This window comes from Ursus americanus, chromosome 13, assembly GCF_024610735.1.
Source record: "Ursus americanus isolate L20-20 chromosome 13, mUrsAme1.1.p, whole genome shotgun sequence".
Lineage (NCBI taxonomy): Eukaryota > Metazoa > Chordata > Mammalia > Carnivora > Ursidae > Ursus > Ursus americanus.
Window position 1 is genome coordinate 16316854 of NC_142139.1, and position 17529 is coordinate 16334382.

General features: G+C 37.2%; 1 protein-coding gene across 1 annotated transcript in view; it reads left to right on the top strand.

The window, feature by feature from the left end:
• The window catches only part of FGF2 (fibroblast growth factor 2), a 66978-nt gene that overhangs the window by 33996 nt on the left and 15453 nt on the right, over nucleotides 1-17529 (top strand). The window contains exon 2 of the mRNA XM_045798657.2: nucleotides 16314-16417. Within this exon, the coding sequence (XP_045654613.2) occupies nucleotides 16314-16417 (104 nt within the window). The remainder of the gene's footprint in view (nucleotides 1-16313; nucleotides 16418-17529) is intronic.

Here is a 17529-nt window from a genome sequence, read left to right on the forward strand (position 1 = left end):
GGAAGCTTGTATTTATAGCAGCATGCTGTCATTGATGCTTTGTGTTGCTGTGCCAGGCGGCAGTGCGGGGTCCTGAAATCCAGATCACTGAGACATCTTGCCAGAAAATGCCCCTGCCAATGGTTGACAGAATTTTCCTGCCTGATTACGCCTCCACCAAGCCGGCCAAGAAGCGCCCGCGGTGGCAGAGCCCTTCAGGCCTCTTCCCGGTGCCAGGATAGTCCGATGCTGTCTGGAGGCACCAGCAGCCGTGGAAAGGGTGTGGAAGATGTGGTCTCTACGTAACCTGTTGTGCCTATTTACTGAGGGTGCCGACACTGCGGACCTTGCCTTTTCTCTCCAGCTTTGAAGTTCGGTGCAGCTCTGCTTTGACCCTGTATTACACTTGGAACTTCTGGAATGCCGCAAGATGCCGCATAGTCTTTTCTTTCTTGCTGTCAGTCTGACTTAATTATCTGATGCCACTGTAGTAAAACCAAGTGCCGTTCTTAAACAAGCAGCTGTGCTGTTAGAAGAGCCCGAGTCCTCTGGCATCTGCCGCCATTTGGGCCTCGTGCTGCACTTGCTCTTACCTGTAGCTCAGCTAGCCTGACTGCTCCCATTTTAGGTCATGAAGTACGATATCCAGGAGAGGAGATATTGGAAGAAATTGATTTTTGTAGGTTTTTACGGATTAGAATTGCTTGTAACAGCCCCCTCTTTGGCATAAATCAGCTGTATGTTTTCAATTTTTTATAATTGTAGAAATTAACTGGTGTAGTGTAGAAGTAAAATAATTGTGGGAAGAAATTTGGTATTTTAGACATAATATATTTCACTTATTTTTATTTAAATGGTTTTAAATTTTAAATGTTTTGTAATTATTGTCCCATAATAGAAACAATTTTTACTTTATGGATATAAGAGTTGATATTAATGGGCTCATAAAGCCATGTCCTGATTGAGTAGTAATGAAGGAACTCAGAGATTTCTAAGGTTCTTCCTGCCCTTTTCTTCCTTCTTATTTTTCTTTCTCTCGTATTATATTCAATTTAACCTTCTTTGCAAACTGAGGAGTTGCTAAGAATTTTAATGAACCATCTGTGTGTCAAATGTTTTTATCTATAAATCTTAACTAGTCAGTTGAGTTGTGAAGAAAATGGGGTGTGGGTTTTGGGTTCTGGGATGAAAGGCAAAAGAAAATAATAACAAAAGTTTAACGAGAGGGGCTGTATGGAGCTTTTAGTCATTTGTGTTTACAAAAACAGGAAGGAAGAAAGAAAGAGAGAAAGAAAGAAACAAACAAACAAACATAGGTTGCTAATCTTTGTTGATTATTACCTCAAGTACTCCATGTATATATGGAGATTTAAAGTTTTTCATTTTCAACAAATGAGTTTCTTGTGTTACCTAGCCTCCTTTGTCAGTAATCTACATTAAAAAGTTCTTAGTGCCTGGTCTTCAGCATTAAATTGGGTGGTTCCAATGTATTATTTTTTTTAAATATTTTATTTATTTATTTGACACAGAGAGAGCACAAGTAGGCAGAGCGGCAGGCGGAGGGAGAGGGAGAAGCAGGCTCCCCGCTGAGCAGAGAGCCAGATGGAGGTCTCGATCCCAGGACTCTGGGATCATGACCTGAGCTGAAGGCTTAACTGACTGAGCTATCCAGATGCCCCATCCAACGTATTTTTTTGACTCAAAAATATAATTCTAGTGGAAAGCTAACATGCTCTATCACTCAGTTTTAAATGTAAAAGTTTGTTTTGAATGAGCAAGAAATTAAAATATGGTCAGTGTTCTGAGATGAGGATGCTGGGAAATAGGGGTACCTGTCATCTGGAGACCAGTCATGTAGCATAAGAGAATCTTAAGCAGGCTCCATGCCCAGTACAGAGCCCAATGCAGGGCTCCATCTAACGACCCTGAGATCATGACCTGAGCCAAAATGAAGAGTCAGCACTTAATGACTGAGCCACCCAGGTGCCCCTAGACAACCGCTTTCTGATTATCTTCATGTATTGAGAGTTTCTGTTTGCTTCCATATCAAATTACTTAAATGACAACATCAATGCTAGCCAATCTAAGAAACACTGCAGTTGCCAATAGAAGGTAAGCTCTGTGATGGTAGAGACTTTGTAGATCTTGGTTATATTTGTATTTCTAGCTCCTTCTAGCTCCTGATATAACAGGCAACCAAGACCACTTTGTTGAATGAATGAATAAATAAATTGTAAACACAGGATAATAGGTTGAGAAATTGTGTAAGTCTTTGTCTTCTCATTTTGAATAGTGAAACTATAAATTTATTTGCTTTAGGTAAAGAATCAGCTTCCCTATGGTAAGATATTACATATAGGATAAATGACATATTTTTTATAAGATACCCCAACCACATTTTGTAGGTCACACTTGCCCTCTCCTAGATATTCTCATGTTCAAGTACAAGGTTTCTTAACAAATAACATAATTCCTCGAATCTCAAAACAAAGCAATAGAAAAGAAATAGGTAGAGTAAGAGGTCAACATATCTGATAATTACTCTCTACTAAAACTTTTATATGGAGAGAGCTCTAATATCATCTCATCCTCACTGTAGCCTTAGGTAATAGCAATTCTTGTCCACTGTGCAGGTGAGGAGGTGAGCTCAGCCGATACATGGTAAAGCCTGATTTTGAGTCCAGTCTGTTTGACTCCCAAATCCATGCAGTTTGACACCGTGTTTTTTCTGAATACTACATTCTAATTTCTGTGGTTTCTTTCAGTCGAACTTCTTGAAGAAGTTGTTTGCATTCACTGTTCCCAAATTCTTACTGTGGTTAAATCCAGTGAATACTTTTCAGTCGTGTTAGCAGTCTCCTTTTGCACCATTTGACTGTGAAGGGCTTTTTGAAGGTCCCACTTGAGATTATGTCCTCACTTGGTTTTTACTCTTCCTGGTTTTCTACTGCTGACTACTCCCTTGGGGTTTCATTAAATTTATGGATTATCTGGGGGGGAGAAGTGACATCTTAACTATATTGAGTCTTCCCATTTGTAAGCATTCATACCTCCCCTTTTAAGTCTTTTAGAAATGACTTTTGATTAAGTTTTATAATTTTCTCCATAAAAGTTCTAGGACCCTTTAGCTGTTAACACAAATGGTAGCTTTAAAAGAAATAATTGCATGTTCTATAAGTTTGTTGTGAGTTACAGAAACTCGATTTTTATATATTCTGTATCAAACAGCCTTGCTGAATTATTTCTAATTGCTCATTTGTATTTTATTTTGACATTTAAAACACTTTATTTAGAAGTAATCTTAGATTTACAGAAGTGTTGCAAAGATTTTCGAGTTCTCCTATACCCTTCACCCAGCTTTCCCTAAGGTTAACTTCTTACGTAACTGGCACTTTTTTCAAAAATTAAAAAAAAAAAATGATACTGGTACATTACTGCTAACTACAAACTTTATTTGGATTCCACCACCTTTTCCACTAATGTCCTTTTTCTGCTCCAGGATCCAGTCCAGAATATCACATTGCATTTAGTCTTTGATTTTTATTTTTTATTTTTTATTTTTTTTTAAAGATTTTATTTATTTATTTGACAGAGAGAGAGACAGCCAGCGAGAGAGGGAACACAAGCAGGGGGAGTGGGAGAGGAAGAAGCAGGCTCACAGAGGAGGAGCCCGATGTGGGGCTCGATCCCACAACACCGGGATCACGCCCTGAGCCGAAGGCAGACGCCTAACCGCTGTGCCACCCAGGCGCCCCTAGTCTTTGATTTTTAATGTAGGAAATTGTATCACACATCTGCAGAGTAACAGCTTTGTCTCTTAGTTCCCCCGTGTGTGGGGGGGCGGGGGTGTAGGTATCAGGTAGGCCTGCCCGTACTCACTCGGGCTACCACTCTCACCCAGGCTCTGTTTGCCGTACATCCGCGACAGCCTCCTAGAAATGTTGGTGCTTCCCAAGATTCTGTCCTTTTCCTTAATTCACACTGCTACACATTGTTCTAGAGGGTCTCATCCATTTTATATCTCCCTGTGTAGATTAGGGGTAGCCTCTGTGCCCCAGGCAATCCCTTGTTTACTACAATTACCAAATTTTTATTTCTAGTATAGACTTTTTTTAAGCTCCAGATTCATATAACTGTCTTCTGGATATCTCTATGTGGATTTCCCACAGACTTCCAGTAGGTCTTATGGGAGCACATCTTCTTGTCTTCTCTTGTCCCTCCTCTTGCATTTCCCATCTCCATAATCTCCCAGTTATCCAAGATAGAGAAACCTGGGACTCATTCTGAACTCCTCCCTCCCTTTCTTCCTTCCTCTTTTTTCCCCCATCCTTCTCTGCCTTCTCTTACCTCCATTCCTTTCACTCCCTTCATATCTGCTCCTATGAATTCTATTTCCTTCATTTCTCACATGTTTACCAACTTCTCTCCATTCTGGCTATTTCATTAAAAGCTCTCATCATTTCACACTATCAAACTCCTTAACACTTTATTCAGAGCCTCTGGCCTCTCCACCCCATCTTGTCCCATGAGGCCCTTTTCCACAGCACACCCAACACCCTCACTCTCTGTGCTAGCCACACCTAATCACCTGATGTTCCTTGGATAGGCTGTGTTCTTCCCTTTCTTATTTGGAAATTCTATATGGATGCTTTTTTTTTTTTTTCTTTTGGTTCCTATGCTCTGTTCCTAACTCCTGCTAATTCCTTGGTCTTCATTCAGTTATCACTGTTTCCAGGACACCTTTCATCTCCCAGGCCGGGTTATATCTACCTTCTGCGAACTCTCAAGGTGGTTTGTCTATATTTCTCTCATGGCACTTAAAGTATTGAGCTTGTTTAGTTGTTTGTATACCGTTGCTCTTCTCCTGGACTATACTGTATATTCTTCAAGGTCAAAAAAGTGGGTAGTAAGGAGGGCACGTATTGCATGGTGCACTGGGTGTTATACGCAACTAATGAATCATCGAACTTTACATCAGAAACCAGGGATGTACTGTATGGTGACTAACATAATAAAAAAAATATTTTAAAAAAACAGTGTTGTATTTTGTTTTGTGCTTCCTATTGCTTAGCACAGTACCTGGCACATAACTGTTACTAATAAATGTTTATTGAATGAATGAATAAATATATTCACCATTCTTGGAAACACAGACTTGACGGTTTCCAAGAATGCTATTCTTTCAACAGAGACAAAACTCTTTTAAATGTCAGCTTCCTTATTTATAAATGAGACAGGTACACTGAATAATCTCTGAAGTCCTTTACACCTCTAACAAATTGGTATTTCTGATTTTAAGATTTATCATCCTTGAGCATATTCAAAAGAAAACAATACGAATTCTGGGGGAAATTCCCAAGGAGTTCGAAAATATTTTGACCAGTGGCAATAACCCTGGGATAATAATTTGGCTTTTTGGTTATACTGCGTAGTTAAATGTGTCAAGTGCTAATAATCTGAGCACTTGAACATTTGAGTGGTTTGTTTAGGATGACCAGGGTTTCTGTTCCTTTGCTAACATAGCCAAATCATTTTAGGAAGATTGTAAATTTTCCTTTGCTAAAGATTTTCAAGTAAAAGTAAGACAGCTGTTTCTCTTGGATATTGTAAATGGGATTTAAGATGTAACTGTATAGTGATGGGACTCATTGACCACTAAGATCTTGCCTAATGATGAGATCCTTCAGCTTTGTGGTTTACAGTTTTTGGGGTTTTGTTTTGTTTTGTTTTTTTGGTATAACAAAAAAAAAGTTGGGTAGCATACTGTTTTTCCAAGTTCATCTTACTGGATTTAATATCAACATTAGAAAGCCACCAGAAGTCTGTTTATCAAAATTGTTGACTTCTGTGTATCCAAAAACTTAATATTGTGAGTGGTCTCCAGCTTGCTGAAGTGATCTGGTTAAATCAGTGTCCAAGGTCCACTTTAAAAAGGTCTTTTAATATAGTGTTTTTTTATAGCATATATATATATCATTGATACAGAAAACCACATAAAACATCTTGTACTTTAATGAGTTACTAGGTGAACATTCTTGTTACTGTCCCTCAGATAAAACAGAATTTTGGGGAATGCCTGGGTGGCTCAGTCGGTTAAGCGTCTGCCTTTAGCTCGGGTCATGGTCTCGGGGTCCTGGGATCGAGTCCCGCATTGGGCTGCCTGCTCAGCTGGGGAGCCTGCTTCTCCCCCTCCCTCTCCCGCTCGCCCGGCTTGTGCATGCTCTCTCTCTCTGTCAAATAAATAAATAAAATCTTAAAAAAACAAAAACAAAAACAGAATTTTGCCAGCCACCCGAGAAGCTTCTCTAAAATCACAGTCCCTTGCCTTCCCAATAGAAGTATACAGATTTTTATTTTAATCACTTATGATGTCTTAATAGTTTCATCACACCAATAGTCATCCTTAAATATTCTACTTTGCTTTTTAAATATGTGCGTTTTAAGCTCTCAGTCTGGATTTTGCTGATTGCTTTAGCTGCCTAGGACTTGACTGTTTAGGACGAATGTGGCTTATTTCATGCCTCAGTTCTAGAATGACATTCTACCTGGAACATCATTCCTCCTTGTCTCCCTACCCTGTACCTTCTTCATGGAATTACTTCCTACTCACCCTTCAAAACAGCTGAAATCTCATCCCTCCTAGAAAGATTTCCTGATTTTTCCATCTAATGACATGTCCTTTTCTATAGTCCCACAGCACCTGTATAAAACTCAGGTATCACACCAAGGGCATTGCTGCAATTGTTCCTTTACCCATTTTTCTCTTGCATGAGATGCCTTCATCCACCGAACATTCACTAGATACTTCTGTACACCTGGCACTGTGCTAATGCATGGGATACAGAGATGGATAAGATAGTTCTCTGTGCCCTCAAGAAATTTGTAGTTAGGAAGGGACAGATAAGTATGGTATAACATTGTTCTGAATGGAGAAAACAGGACAATATGAGAGTATATAGGAGAGGGTTCCTATCCTAAACTGAGGAGAGAAGGGAGGAGGGAATGACCATAGAAGGTTTTCCAGAGTAGATTATAATTCCAGAGTCTAGCTCAGTGTGTGCCACAGAGTAGTACTTATTATATATAACAACAAGGAATGTTCTATTTTATAGTAATTTATTGAGCACTTTTTAGGTGGCAAACTTCATAGTATTATCATGGAGAAAATATCTTTTTTTAATAGCTATGGTAGACATTTTCGAGTGTATAACGGAAAACCTCTGTTTAAAGTAGGGTTTAGTTTTTATATAAGGTGAAAAACCAAGGCTTTAACATTTATCTAAGTATAAAAATACAAATTAATTTTACATTTCTAGACACTTTTACATTTCCAGGCTGAGGATGATAGCTTCCCTGGTTAGATGCAGACAGAATGGATTTTAATGATTCAGAAGAGTTGATGATTAAGTCATCCTCCATTTTTCAGAACAAATTTTGTTTTGCAGTCTTGTCTGTTTATTGTATTTTCTTTCCTGACAAGTGTGGAAAATTTTACAATGTACTCTTTATATGGAAATTTAATGTAATTCCTTTCATTTCCTTTCTTAAAGTACTTAATATTTAAAACCACTCCTTATGAAGACCTTCCTCCCCTCTTACCCTCAGCAAATGAAAGGTGTCTTTGGCTTATGCTTTTGCTAAGTCATTAAGACCCACTAGCTTGTTAAGTGTCTTCTAAATCTCAAGTATGATTATTGTATCTTTCCTCTCCATGAAGCCAGTGCAACATGGAACAGTGAAACTAAAAATCTAACTTGAATGCAACCAGATTTATTTTCACTGGATTGTACGTTTCAGTATTTTTGAGTACTGGCTGAGATTTCATATTGTGTAGAATCTGAAGAGTATCTGAGGGACTCTATCTGAACATTAACACAGTTTTTATACCTGTTATGGACTGGATGTTTGTGTTTCCACCCCTCCCCCAATTCATACATTGAAGTCCTAACACCAATGCAATGGTATTAGAAGGTGGGGCCTTTGGGATGTCCTCTCTCACCACTTTTATTCAACACAGTACTGGAAATCCTAGCCACAGCTATCACATAAGAAAAAGGAATAAAAGGCATCCATTGGTAAGGAAGAAGTAACACTTTCACTATCTGCAGATGACATGATACTATAGATAGAAAATCCTAAAGACTCCACCAAAAAACTACTGGAACTGATAATTTGATAAGGTGGTAAGATACAAAATCAATGTACAGAATAAATCTGTTGCACTCTATACACAAATAATGAAGCAGCAGAAAAAGAAATTAAGAAACAGTCCTATTTACAGTTGCACCAAAAATAGTAAGATAACGAGGAATAAACCTAACCGAAGAAGTGAAAGACCTGTACTCTGAAAACTAAAAAAACCACTGATGGAAGAAAATGAAGACGACACAAATGAAAAGATACTCCATGCTCATGGATTGGAAGAACAAATATTGTTAAAATGCACATACTATCCAAAGCAATCTATAGATTCAGTACAATCCCTATCAAAATACCAACAGCATATTTCACAGAACGAGAACAAATAATCCTAAAATTTGTATGGAACCACAAAAGACCCTGAATAGCTAAAACAATCTTGAAAAAGAACAAAGCTGGAGGTATCACAATCTAATTTCAAGTTATACTACAAAGCTGTAGTAATCAAAACAGTATGGTATGGGCACAAAAATAGACACAGATCAATGAAACAGAATAGAGAGCCCAGAAATAAACTCACGATTTATGTGGTCAATTAATCTTTGACAGAAGAGGCAAGTGTATAGGAAAAAAGATAATCTCTTCAACAAATGGTGTTGGGAAAAGTGGACAGCTATATGCGAAAGAATGAAACTGGGCCACTTTCTTACACCATACACAAAAATAAATTAAAAGTGGATTAAGGATCTAAATATGAGACTTGAAACCATAAAAATCCTAGAAGAGAGCATAGGCAGTCTCTCTGATATTGGCCATAGCAACTTCTTTTTACATAGGTCCTGAGGCAAGGAAAACAAAAACAAAAATAAACTGTCGGGACTACATCAAATAAAAGCTTCTGCACAGCAAGGAAATAATCAACAAAATTAAAAGACAACCTACAGAATGGGAGAATGTATTTGCAATGACATATCTGGTAAACAGTATCCAAAATATATAAAGAACTTACACAATTCAATGCCAAAAAAGAACCCCACCAAGTAATACAATTAAAAAAAATAGAAGAAATAAATATACATTTCTCCAAAGAAGACATACAGATGGCTAAACATATGAAAAGTTGTTCAACATCACTCATCATCAGGGAAATGCAAACCAAACCATCATGAGATATCCTCTCAGAATGGCTGTCAGAATGGCTAAAATCAAAAACACAAGAAACAAGTGTTGACAAGGTGTGTAGAAAAAGGGACCTCACCAGACACCAACGCTAATAGCACCTTGATCTTGGATTCCTCAGCCTCCAGAACTGCGAGAAATAAGTGTTTATCACTTATGTCACCCGATCTATGGTATTTTTAGGATAGGTTGAATAATTAATACCCTTCAATACATTGTAACCCAAATTAGCACTATTGCCCAATGAAATGCCTTTGGTTACTTGTTTTGTTCTTTTATAACCTACAAAACTTTTTATTAGAGAAAGTTTAAAATATATACAAAAATAAAAGGACCAGTATAAAGATCATCATGTATCCATCCCCCAGCCTCAGTAGTTATCATCACATGACCAGTTGTTTCATCTAACCCTCCACTAGCTCCTTTTCCCCTCCCTGGTACTGCATTATTTTGAAGTATATCCTAGGTGACATATTATTTTATCAAATATTTTAGAAAATGATTATGTAAGTCATTATATAAGTAATTTGTACACTTATTACCTATTAGATACATAAATGATTAATATGTATCTCTAAAAGATAAGGACTTAAAAAAATAATCACAGTTCCATTCTCATGCATAAAAATTTAAAAATTCCCTTAGATGCACAAAATATCCAGTTAGAGTTAAAATTTCCCCTTGGCCTTATATTTTTCTACAAAAAATTTTAAAAATATTTGCTTTAATCAGAATTCAAGCAAGGGTTTACACATTGCTTTTATTGATATGTCCCTTATGTATGTCCTTATGTATTAGTAAGTATTCCCTCTGCTATTACTTTGGACTTAATTGAAATTAGAGATCTTAATTAGAAATTTTTTTGTAGGGACACCTGGGTGGCTCAATTGGTTAAGCAGCTGCCTTCAGCTCAGGTCATGATTCAGTTCAGGCCATGATCCCAGGGTCCTGGGATTGAGCCTGGCATGGGGCTCCTTGCTCAGCAGGGAGCCTGCATCTCCCTCTGCCTGACTCTCCCCCTGCTTGTGCTCTCTCTCTGTCTCTCTCTGTGGCAAATAAGTAAATACAATCTTAAAAAAATAGAAAGAAATCTTTTTGTAGTTCTTACTCTTAATAATACAGAACAATCTGGTTACCAGAGGGGAGGGGAGTGAGGGGATGGCTGAAACAGGTGATGGGAGAATAGGGAGTGCACTTGTGATGAGCACTGGGTGATGTATGGAACTAATGAATTATTATACTGTAAACCTGAAACTGATATAACACTGTATGTTAACTGGAATTAAAATAAAAAATATATATAACATAAAGTAGTAATATGGCAAAAAAAAGGATCTCTTTCTAGTTCTCGTGGTAGAAGCTTTGATTTTCACAGTCTTTGCTTTTCTAATATAAACACTTAACGCTACAGCTTTCCCTTTAAGCATGTTGAGTTTCCATTATACAATTAGGAAATATTTTCTAATTTCCCTTGTATTTATCTGTGGCTTTTTTTAGAAGTATATTGCTTAATCTCCAAATATTTGGAGGATTTTCTAGATAACTTATTGTTACTAATTTCTAATATAATACTTTGTTTGATTTTAATCCTTTTAAATGTATTGAGACTTGTTTGATTGCCAGTATATAATCTATTCTTGGGATTATTCCTTAAAAAGAATGCATATTCTGTTTGGGTGTAGTGGTCTTTAAGTGTCAATTTGGTGGGCACATTCACATGTGAAAGAGTGACGCTGGATTTTCATACCTCATAAAAGGTTAAAATGGATCAAAACCTAAACGGATAAGAGAAAAGCTTAGTTGTAAAACTTCATTCATGACCCTGGATTATGTAGCGGTTTCTTAGGACAATAAAAACACAATAATAACAAAATTGGTAAACTGGATTTCATGAAAATTAAAGATGTTTCTATTTCAAAGGACAACATCAAGAGAGTGGAAAATCAACCCACAGGTTGGGAGAAAATATTTGCAAATCAGATATCTGATTAGGGATTTGTGTCTCAAATCCATAAAGAGCTCTTAGAACTCAGTGATAAAAAGACGACCTAATTTAAAAATGAGCCAAGGATTTGAATAGATGTTTCTCTAAAGAATATATACAAACAGCCAATGAGTACATGAAAAGATGCCTAATATCATTACCCAACAGAAAAATATCAACATATCAAAGCTATGAGATACCACTTCACACCCAAATAGGCTGGCTATAATAAAAACAGAAAAACAGGGGCGCCTGGGTGGCGCAGTCGTTAAGCCTCTGCCTTCGGCTCAGGGCGTGATCCTGGCGTTCTGGGATCGAGCCCCACATCAGGCTCCTCCGCTGGAAGCCTGCTTCTTCCTCTCCTACTCCCCCTGCCTGTGTTCCCTCTCTCGCTGGCTGTCTCTATCTCTGTCAAATAAATAAATAAAATCATTAAAAAAAAAAAAAACAGAAAAACAGGGGGAAAAAAAAAACCAACACCAAAAACAAAAACCCAAAACACAGACTATAGCAAATGCGGTCTGGATGTAGAGAAACTGGAACCCTCAATTTCTAGTGAAACTGTAAAATGGTTGCTTTGAAAAGTCTGACAATTCCTAAATGATTAACCATAGTCAGCATATGACTTAGTAATTTGACTTTTCAGTGTATACCCAGAAGAAATGAAAATGTCTACCCAAAATCTTGCTTCTGTAGCATGTTCATAGCAGTATAATTCATAGTAGCCCCAAATTGGAAACAAGATAGATGTTCATCAACCAGTGCAGTTAAATGTGGTTTATCTAGTCAATGGAATGTTATTTGGCAATAAAAAGGAATTAAGTAGTGATAATGGCTACCACACGGATGAACCTTGAAAACCTTATGCTAAGTGAAAGAAGCCGTCATAAAAGACCATAAACTGCATGATTCCATCTATATGAAATATCCAGAATAGGAAAATCTATAGAGACAGGAAGTGGATTAGTGGTAGTGTAGGCCTGGGGATGGTGCTATTGGGGACATGGGAGGTGAATACTGAAGGGTATGGGATGATGAAAATGTTCTAAAATTGATTGTAGTAACGGTTGCACAACTCTGTGACTACTGAAATCCACTGAATTGTATGTACACTTTAAATGAATTGCATCATATATGAATTATTACAGACTGTTAACAAACAAAGGAACCAATTAGTTCAGGACAAGAGCCCTTGATATTACTTAATATCATGGTGACTTTAGAAAAAGAACTTGTCAGCTGGAGTTAATTGATTTGAACAACTCAAGTTCACTAGGCAAATAAGCATAGGGTAGCTTACAATGATGGCAGTTAATTTTTTTTTTTTAGCACAGTTTTCAACTGACTATGATGTTAAGAGGAGAATAAAGTCTCAGGTAATGAAAGCTACATGATATAAAAAGAAAAAAGTCAGGTCAAGTTGGTAGGTAGTGTTATTCATATATTCCATATTCTTATTGCTTTATTCTGTCAAATTTTGCTTGAGATATTTTAGGATTCTATTATTAGGTGCTACACATTTAAGATTATTATGTTGTCTTGACATATCTGACCTCTTATCATCATGCAATCACCTTGTTCACCTCCACAGTACTTGCCTGGAAGTCCACATTATCAGATACTAACATAGCCATATCAGCATTATTATACCTGGGTGTGCATTTTACGTTTTTCCCCACGTTTTTACTTTCAATTTGCCTTTGTCTTTATATTTAAAGCATTTTTCTTACAAACAACACAGTTGAGTTTTGCCTTTTTATCTTGACAATTTTTTTCCCTTAAATGTAAATGTTAATTTACATTTAGTGTAATTATTGATATGCTGGGTTTAATCTGCCATCTTCGCACTTGTTTTCTAATTTCCCCATCTGTTCTTTGTCCAGTTTCTCTTTTCCTTCCTTCTTTTGGATTAATTTGGTACTTTTTTTGTATTCTATTTTGCCTTATAGCCCAGCTGCCAACTGTTTGGGTAGGTCAGCAGTTAGCCTTGCTCTTGAACTCAACCCCTGGCTTGTCTTGGAAGATCTCTCTTCATCCTGCTTTGCATTTGGTGAAGGCTCGTTGCTTGTCAGAGAGATCTTACTCAGAGATTGACCTGCTCCTAGCCTTCAGCCAACTGCTGCTTTGCACTCAGCAAAAATTTCTCAGCCCTTCTGTCGTGTCCCAGCCTTTGATGTGTGTTGGTTGTGCACTCGGTGCAAGCTGTGTGAAAGAGAACTGGCAGGTGGGTATGGAGTCGTTCTTTGATTAGAACTCCTCAGACTCTAACTTCTCACATCAACAGTTGTTAAGAGTTAATAAAGTTTCAGCTGGCTTCTCCATACTTCCCTTTTTGGCAGGTTTATTCTTTCTCGTGTCAGAGATAAAAGCAGTTAGGCATCTCTTCTTTGGGAAGGGGTCATTTGTATGTGGAATTTAGTTCATTTGGGTTCTTTTCATCTCAGCTTTAATGGGTTTTTAAAGAAAATTTATGATTTTATGGCTTATACAGCTTGTTGTTTTAGGCTGTGGTTATTTTTAGAGTGTATATTTTAATAATTATATGGCAATAGAAACTTTTTTAAGCATCTACAATTAATGTTTATTTTTTAGTGGCTTAATGAGTGATAATCGTCTAGTGTGGAATACCCACGGAATCTGTAAAAGATCAATGAATAAATGAATGATGGCATTTACTTTAGGTATTGAGTCACTGGTATTGGCCCCACATTAATATACATAATCTCCCTTATGACCAGTAATACACACTTAATGATGGTGGGCTACAGCTAGGCTACAGTTTATTGATAAACCACCAAAAGAAAGTACAGCGATTATGCAATTTCGCCTCATGAGCATTTATGCAGCCTTACGAGTTAAAAAGAGATAAAAATGTATTCATAATTAATATGGCTTATCTGGATCACTTTAGAGCTGTATACAAGGTTTGGTCATACTTATTAAGACAATTTTGGTTATATTTGTTAAAAATAAAACTTATTTTCTACACTTCCCTATAATGTTGTGAAAAAGACTTTATGCCCTTCTTTGTTTAGTTTTCATGTTTGATTGTATTTCTTTTACCTTACATTATCTTTTAAGATTCTATAGAGAAATTTTGCCTGGTAAGTGCAGGCTCACCTAATGCTATGGCCTCTGAAATCTAGGAGCGACTGGTACACAGAGGAGAATCAGGCATTAAATGTTCAACAGATTTTTTTTTAATGTAAATTCTCAAACATTCATAAAGTAGTGCAAATAGAATAATAAAATCCCAAGCTTCTAATAACTATTGACATAGGTTAATCAATCTTGTTTTATGCTGCCCACTTTATAAAAAAAATGGATTGGCTGCTAGAATATTTTATTTATTTTTGATTGCTAAAATGTTTTAAAGTTAATCCCAGATGTTATGTCTTGTTTCACCTGTAGGTTGCTCTGCCTGATACAGAAAATTTTAAGACATAATTACTATGACATATCTAATAAAGTTAATAATTCCAGAATTTTTCAAACATTGCTTTTTCATGTCATGTTTCCCTAGCTACCTAGAAACACCTGGGAAAATTAACTTACTTTGTTTCTAATGCTATCTGATTAATATTATGCTGATTTCTAAACATTTGAATATTTACTACGTTTTTTTTTATTGCTCTCAAGAATGTCCTAGATATGTTCATAGGCCACATAATGGCCTATGAAAAAATTCATTCTGAGTCCAGGTAAATTTTATAAAGAATGTATACTTGATCCCCTTATGGTGATTTATAATGCAGGTTATAAGAAGCAAAGGTCTGAGAAGTTTGGCAGTAAAGAGTTAACTTGGCTTAACCAAGAGTTTCCTATTATTTAGCCCCAGAATCTGTTTTTTATGTAACCTCTGTTAGCTAAAATACATTTTGGAGAATACATTTTAGGCAGGAGAATGGTACCTCTGAATAGAAAAACAGAAGCTGTTAACTTCATTTTTATTTGAATTAGATAATTATCTTTATGGCACAATCATAATCATGTAATATTTTCCCCCCTATGATCTGCAGTAGAACAGGTCATCCTCTTCAGGATCTTACATTCTGAAAATCTTTCAACACACTGTAAAAGCAAATTAAGTATGAGCATTTTGTTTTTTATGAGATAGAGATTTGCCACCCCCTCCCAAAATGTATACATCGTAACCCGTCTGTAAAGAAAGAAAAATGCATTGGTATTATATTAAAGGGGAAGCTAGAAATAAGATGTGTAGAAACTTAAGGAAATACAAACCAAAAGATTATAGTGATCAAGTATATTTTATTTGTGAAGAGTTGGTTAAAATTATCTTTAAAGAGGCACTGGGGTGACTCTGCTAGTTGGTTAAATGTGGACTCTGCTTAAGATTCTCTCCCTCTCCCTCTGCCCCTTCCCCCACCATCGTGTGCACTCTCAAAAAAAACTTTTAGTAAGTTTAAACTTAGGCAGTAGTGTGGAAATTCTCACAAGTGGTCTACCTTTTTATGTACTTTTATTTTTAAAAAATATTTATTGGAGAGAGGGAGAGAAAGCATGAGCATTGGGGGGGGGCAGCGGGAGGGGGAGAATCCACAAGCAGACTGCCCACTGAGTGCAAAGCCTGAAGCCAGGCTCAATCCCAGGACCCTGAGAGGATGATCTGAGCTGAAACCAAGAGTCGGCGGCTTAACTGACTAAGCCACCCAGGTGCCCCTACATTTTTATGTACTTTAAAATATGTTCACTTTTATAAACATGTAAGCATTTAACGGAGCCAAGTGGAGGCTAATTGCCTATCAAAGGAAAACACTCCCTGTTCTGCCGCTCTTCTCTGCCCACTGACCCTGAGTAAGAAGGGGTCCCTGAGTAAGAAGGGGTCTAGAGGCACTCGTGTTCTAGAGGATCTGCATTTCACCCCAATATGATCTAATCGACACCCGTCCCGTCTCCCCACCTTGCCAAACCTCCAGAGTGGATTAGCGGATTGCTCTTGTCTTCATGTTGTGTAAATGTGTAGATGGCTCTTTTTTTCTGTGATGCCACAAAGGTGATTTTTCCATTACAGTCAAACTGCAACTTCAAGCGGAAGAGAGAGGGGTTGTGTCCATCAAAGGAGTATGTGCAAATCGCTATCTTGCCATGAAGGAAGATGGAAGATTACTGGCTTCTGTAAGTAATACTCTTTTTGTAGGTTTTTTTGTTGTTGTTGTTGTTGGCTTTTATTGCTGTTAATTTACTAATATTGGTATTTATTCTTTATTAAGGATTTTGCAAGTATTATATAATTTAATCTTCATATTCACCCTATAAGATAGTATTACTCTCTTTATTTCATGGATGCAAAAACTGAAGTTCTGAGGGAGTAAGTAACCATGGAAACACAGCTCATATGAGGTAGAGCCTGGATGGCACTTGAGGCAGACTTGACTCGAGAGCATGAGCTCTAATTCATCGCATTGTACTGCCTTCTCTGCAAAGCTATTATGCTAGAGTTGTACAAAAAACTCTCATACTGTGCATCTTGAAGATCAGTGGGATGGACATATAAAATTTTGAGTATCAGTTTTTAAGTTTCTTTCAGATCTCACATACAAAATGCTTGCAGTATAGAATATGAGTTGAGAATGTGGGCTCTTAACCCAGATACTGATACCGGCACTGGCACATACTAGCTGTGTGTTCTTGAGCAAATTGTTCGGAGTTAGTTCCCTTACCACCTGTAAAATAGAGATAATAAAGAGCCTATCTTGCAGAGTTTTTGTGAGGACTAAATTAGATAATTTATATCAAATGCCCAATCAGGATCATGCATAATAGGTCCTCAAAAGTTTTACTTCCTCTTCTCACTTATCTATAAGCTCATTTAGGACAAGGACTTAACTTTTTTCCTTTTTATCACAGCTAGTCAGGAGTCCTAGCTCCTGGCTAGTACTTTGCACTAATGCAGCCTCCCCGTGAACTCCACCACTGTTATTAGACCAGGGTCACATGTCTATTGGGCAGACACGATATGTGGGAAATACTGCAGAGAAATAAAGCAGTATAAAAGATAGCCCCCACTTCTGTCTCACTGGGGGAGTAGACGGGGACATACACCTCAAACAGTGTGTGTGTTTATGTATACACACAAACCATAGCCATGATACCAACACCAGTAGCCAGTTACTATTGCCTATAACTTTCCCCACATAAGAGATTTAATATTACTGAGCAGTTGTGGTGTTTTAAGCCATACACTTAGTTTTGAAATTTTTTCTGAGTGACGACCTTTGGATTTCTGA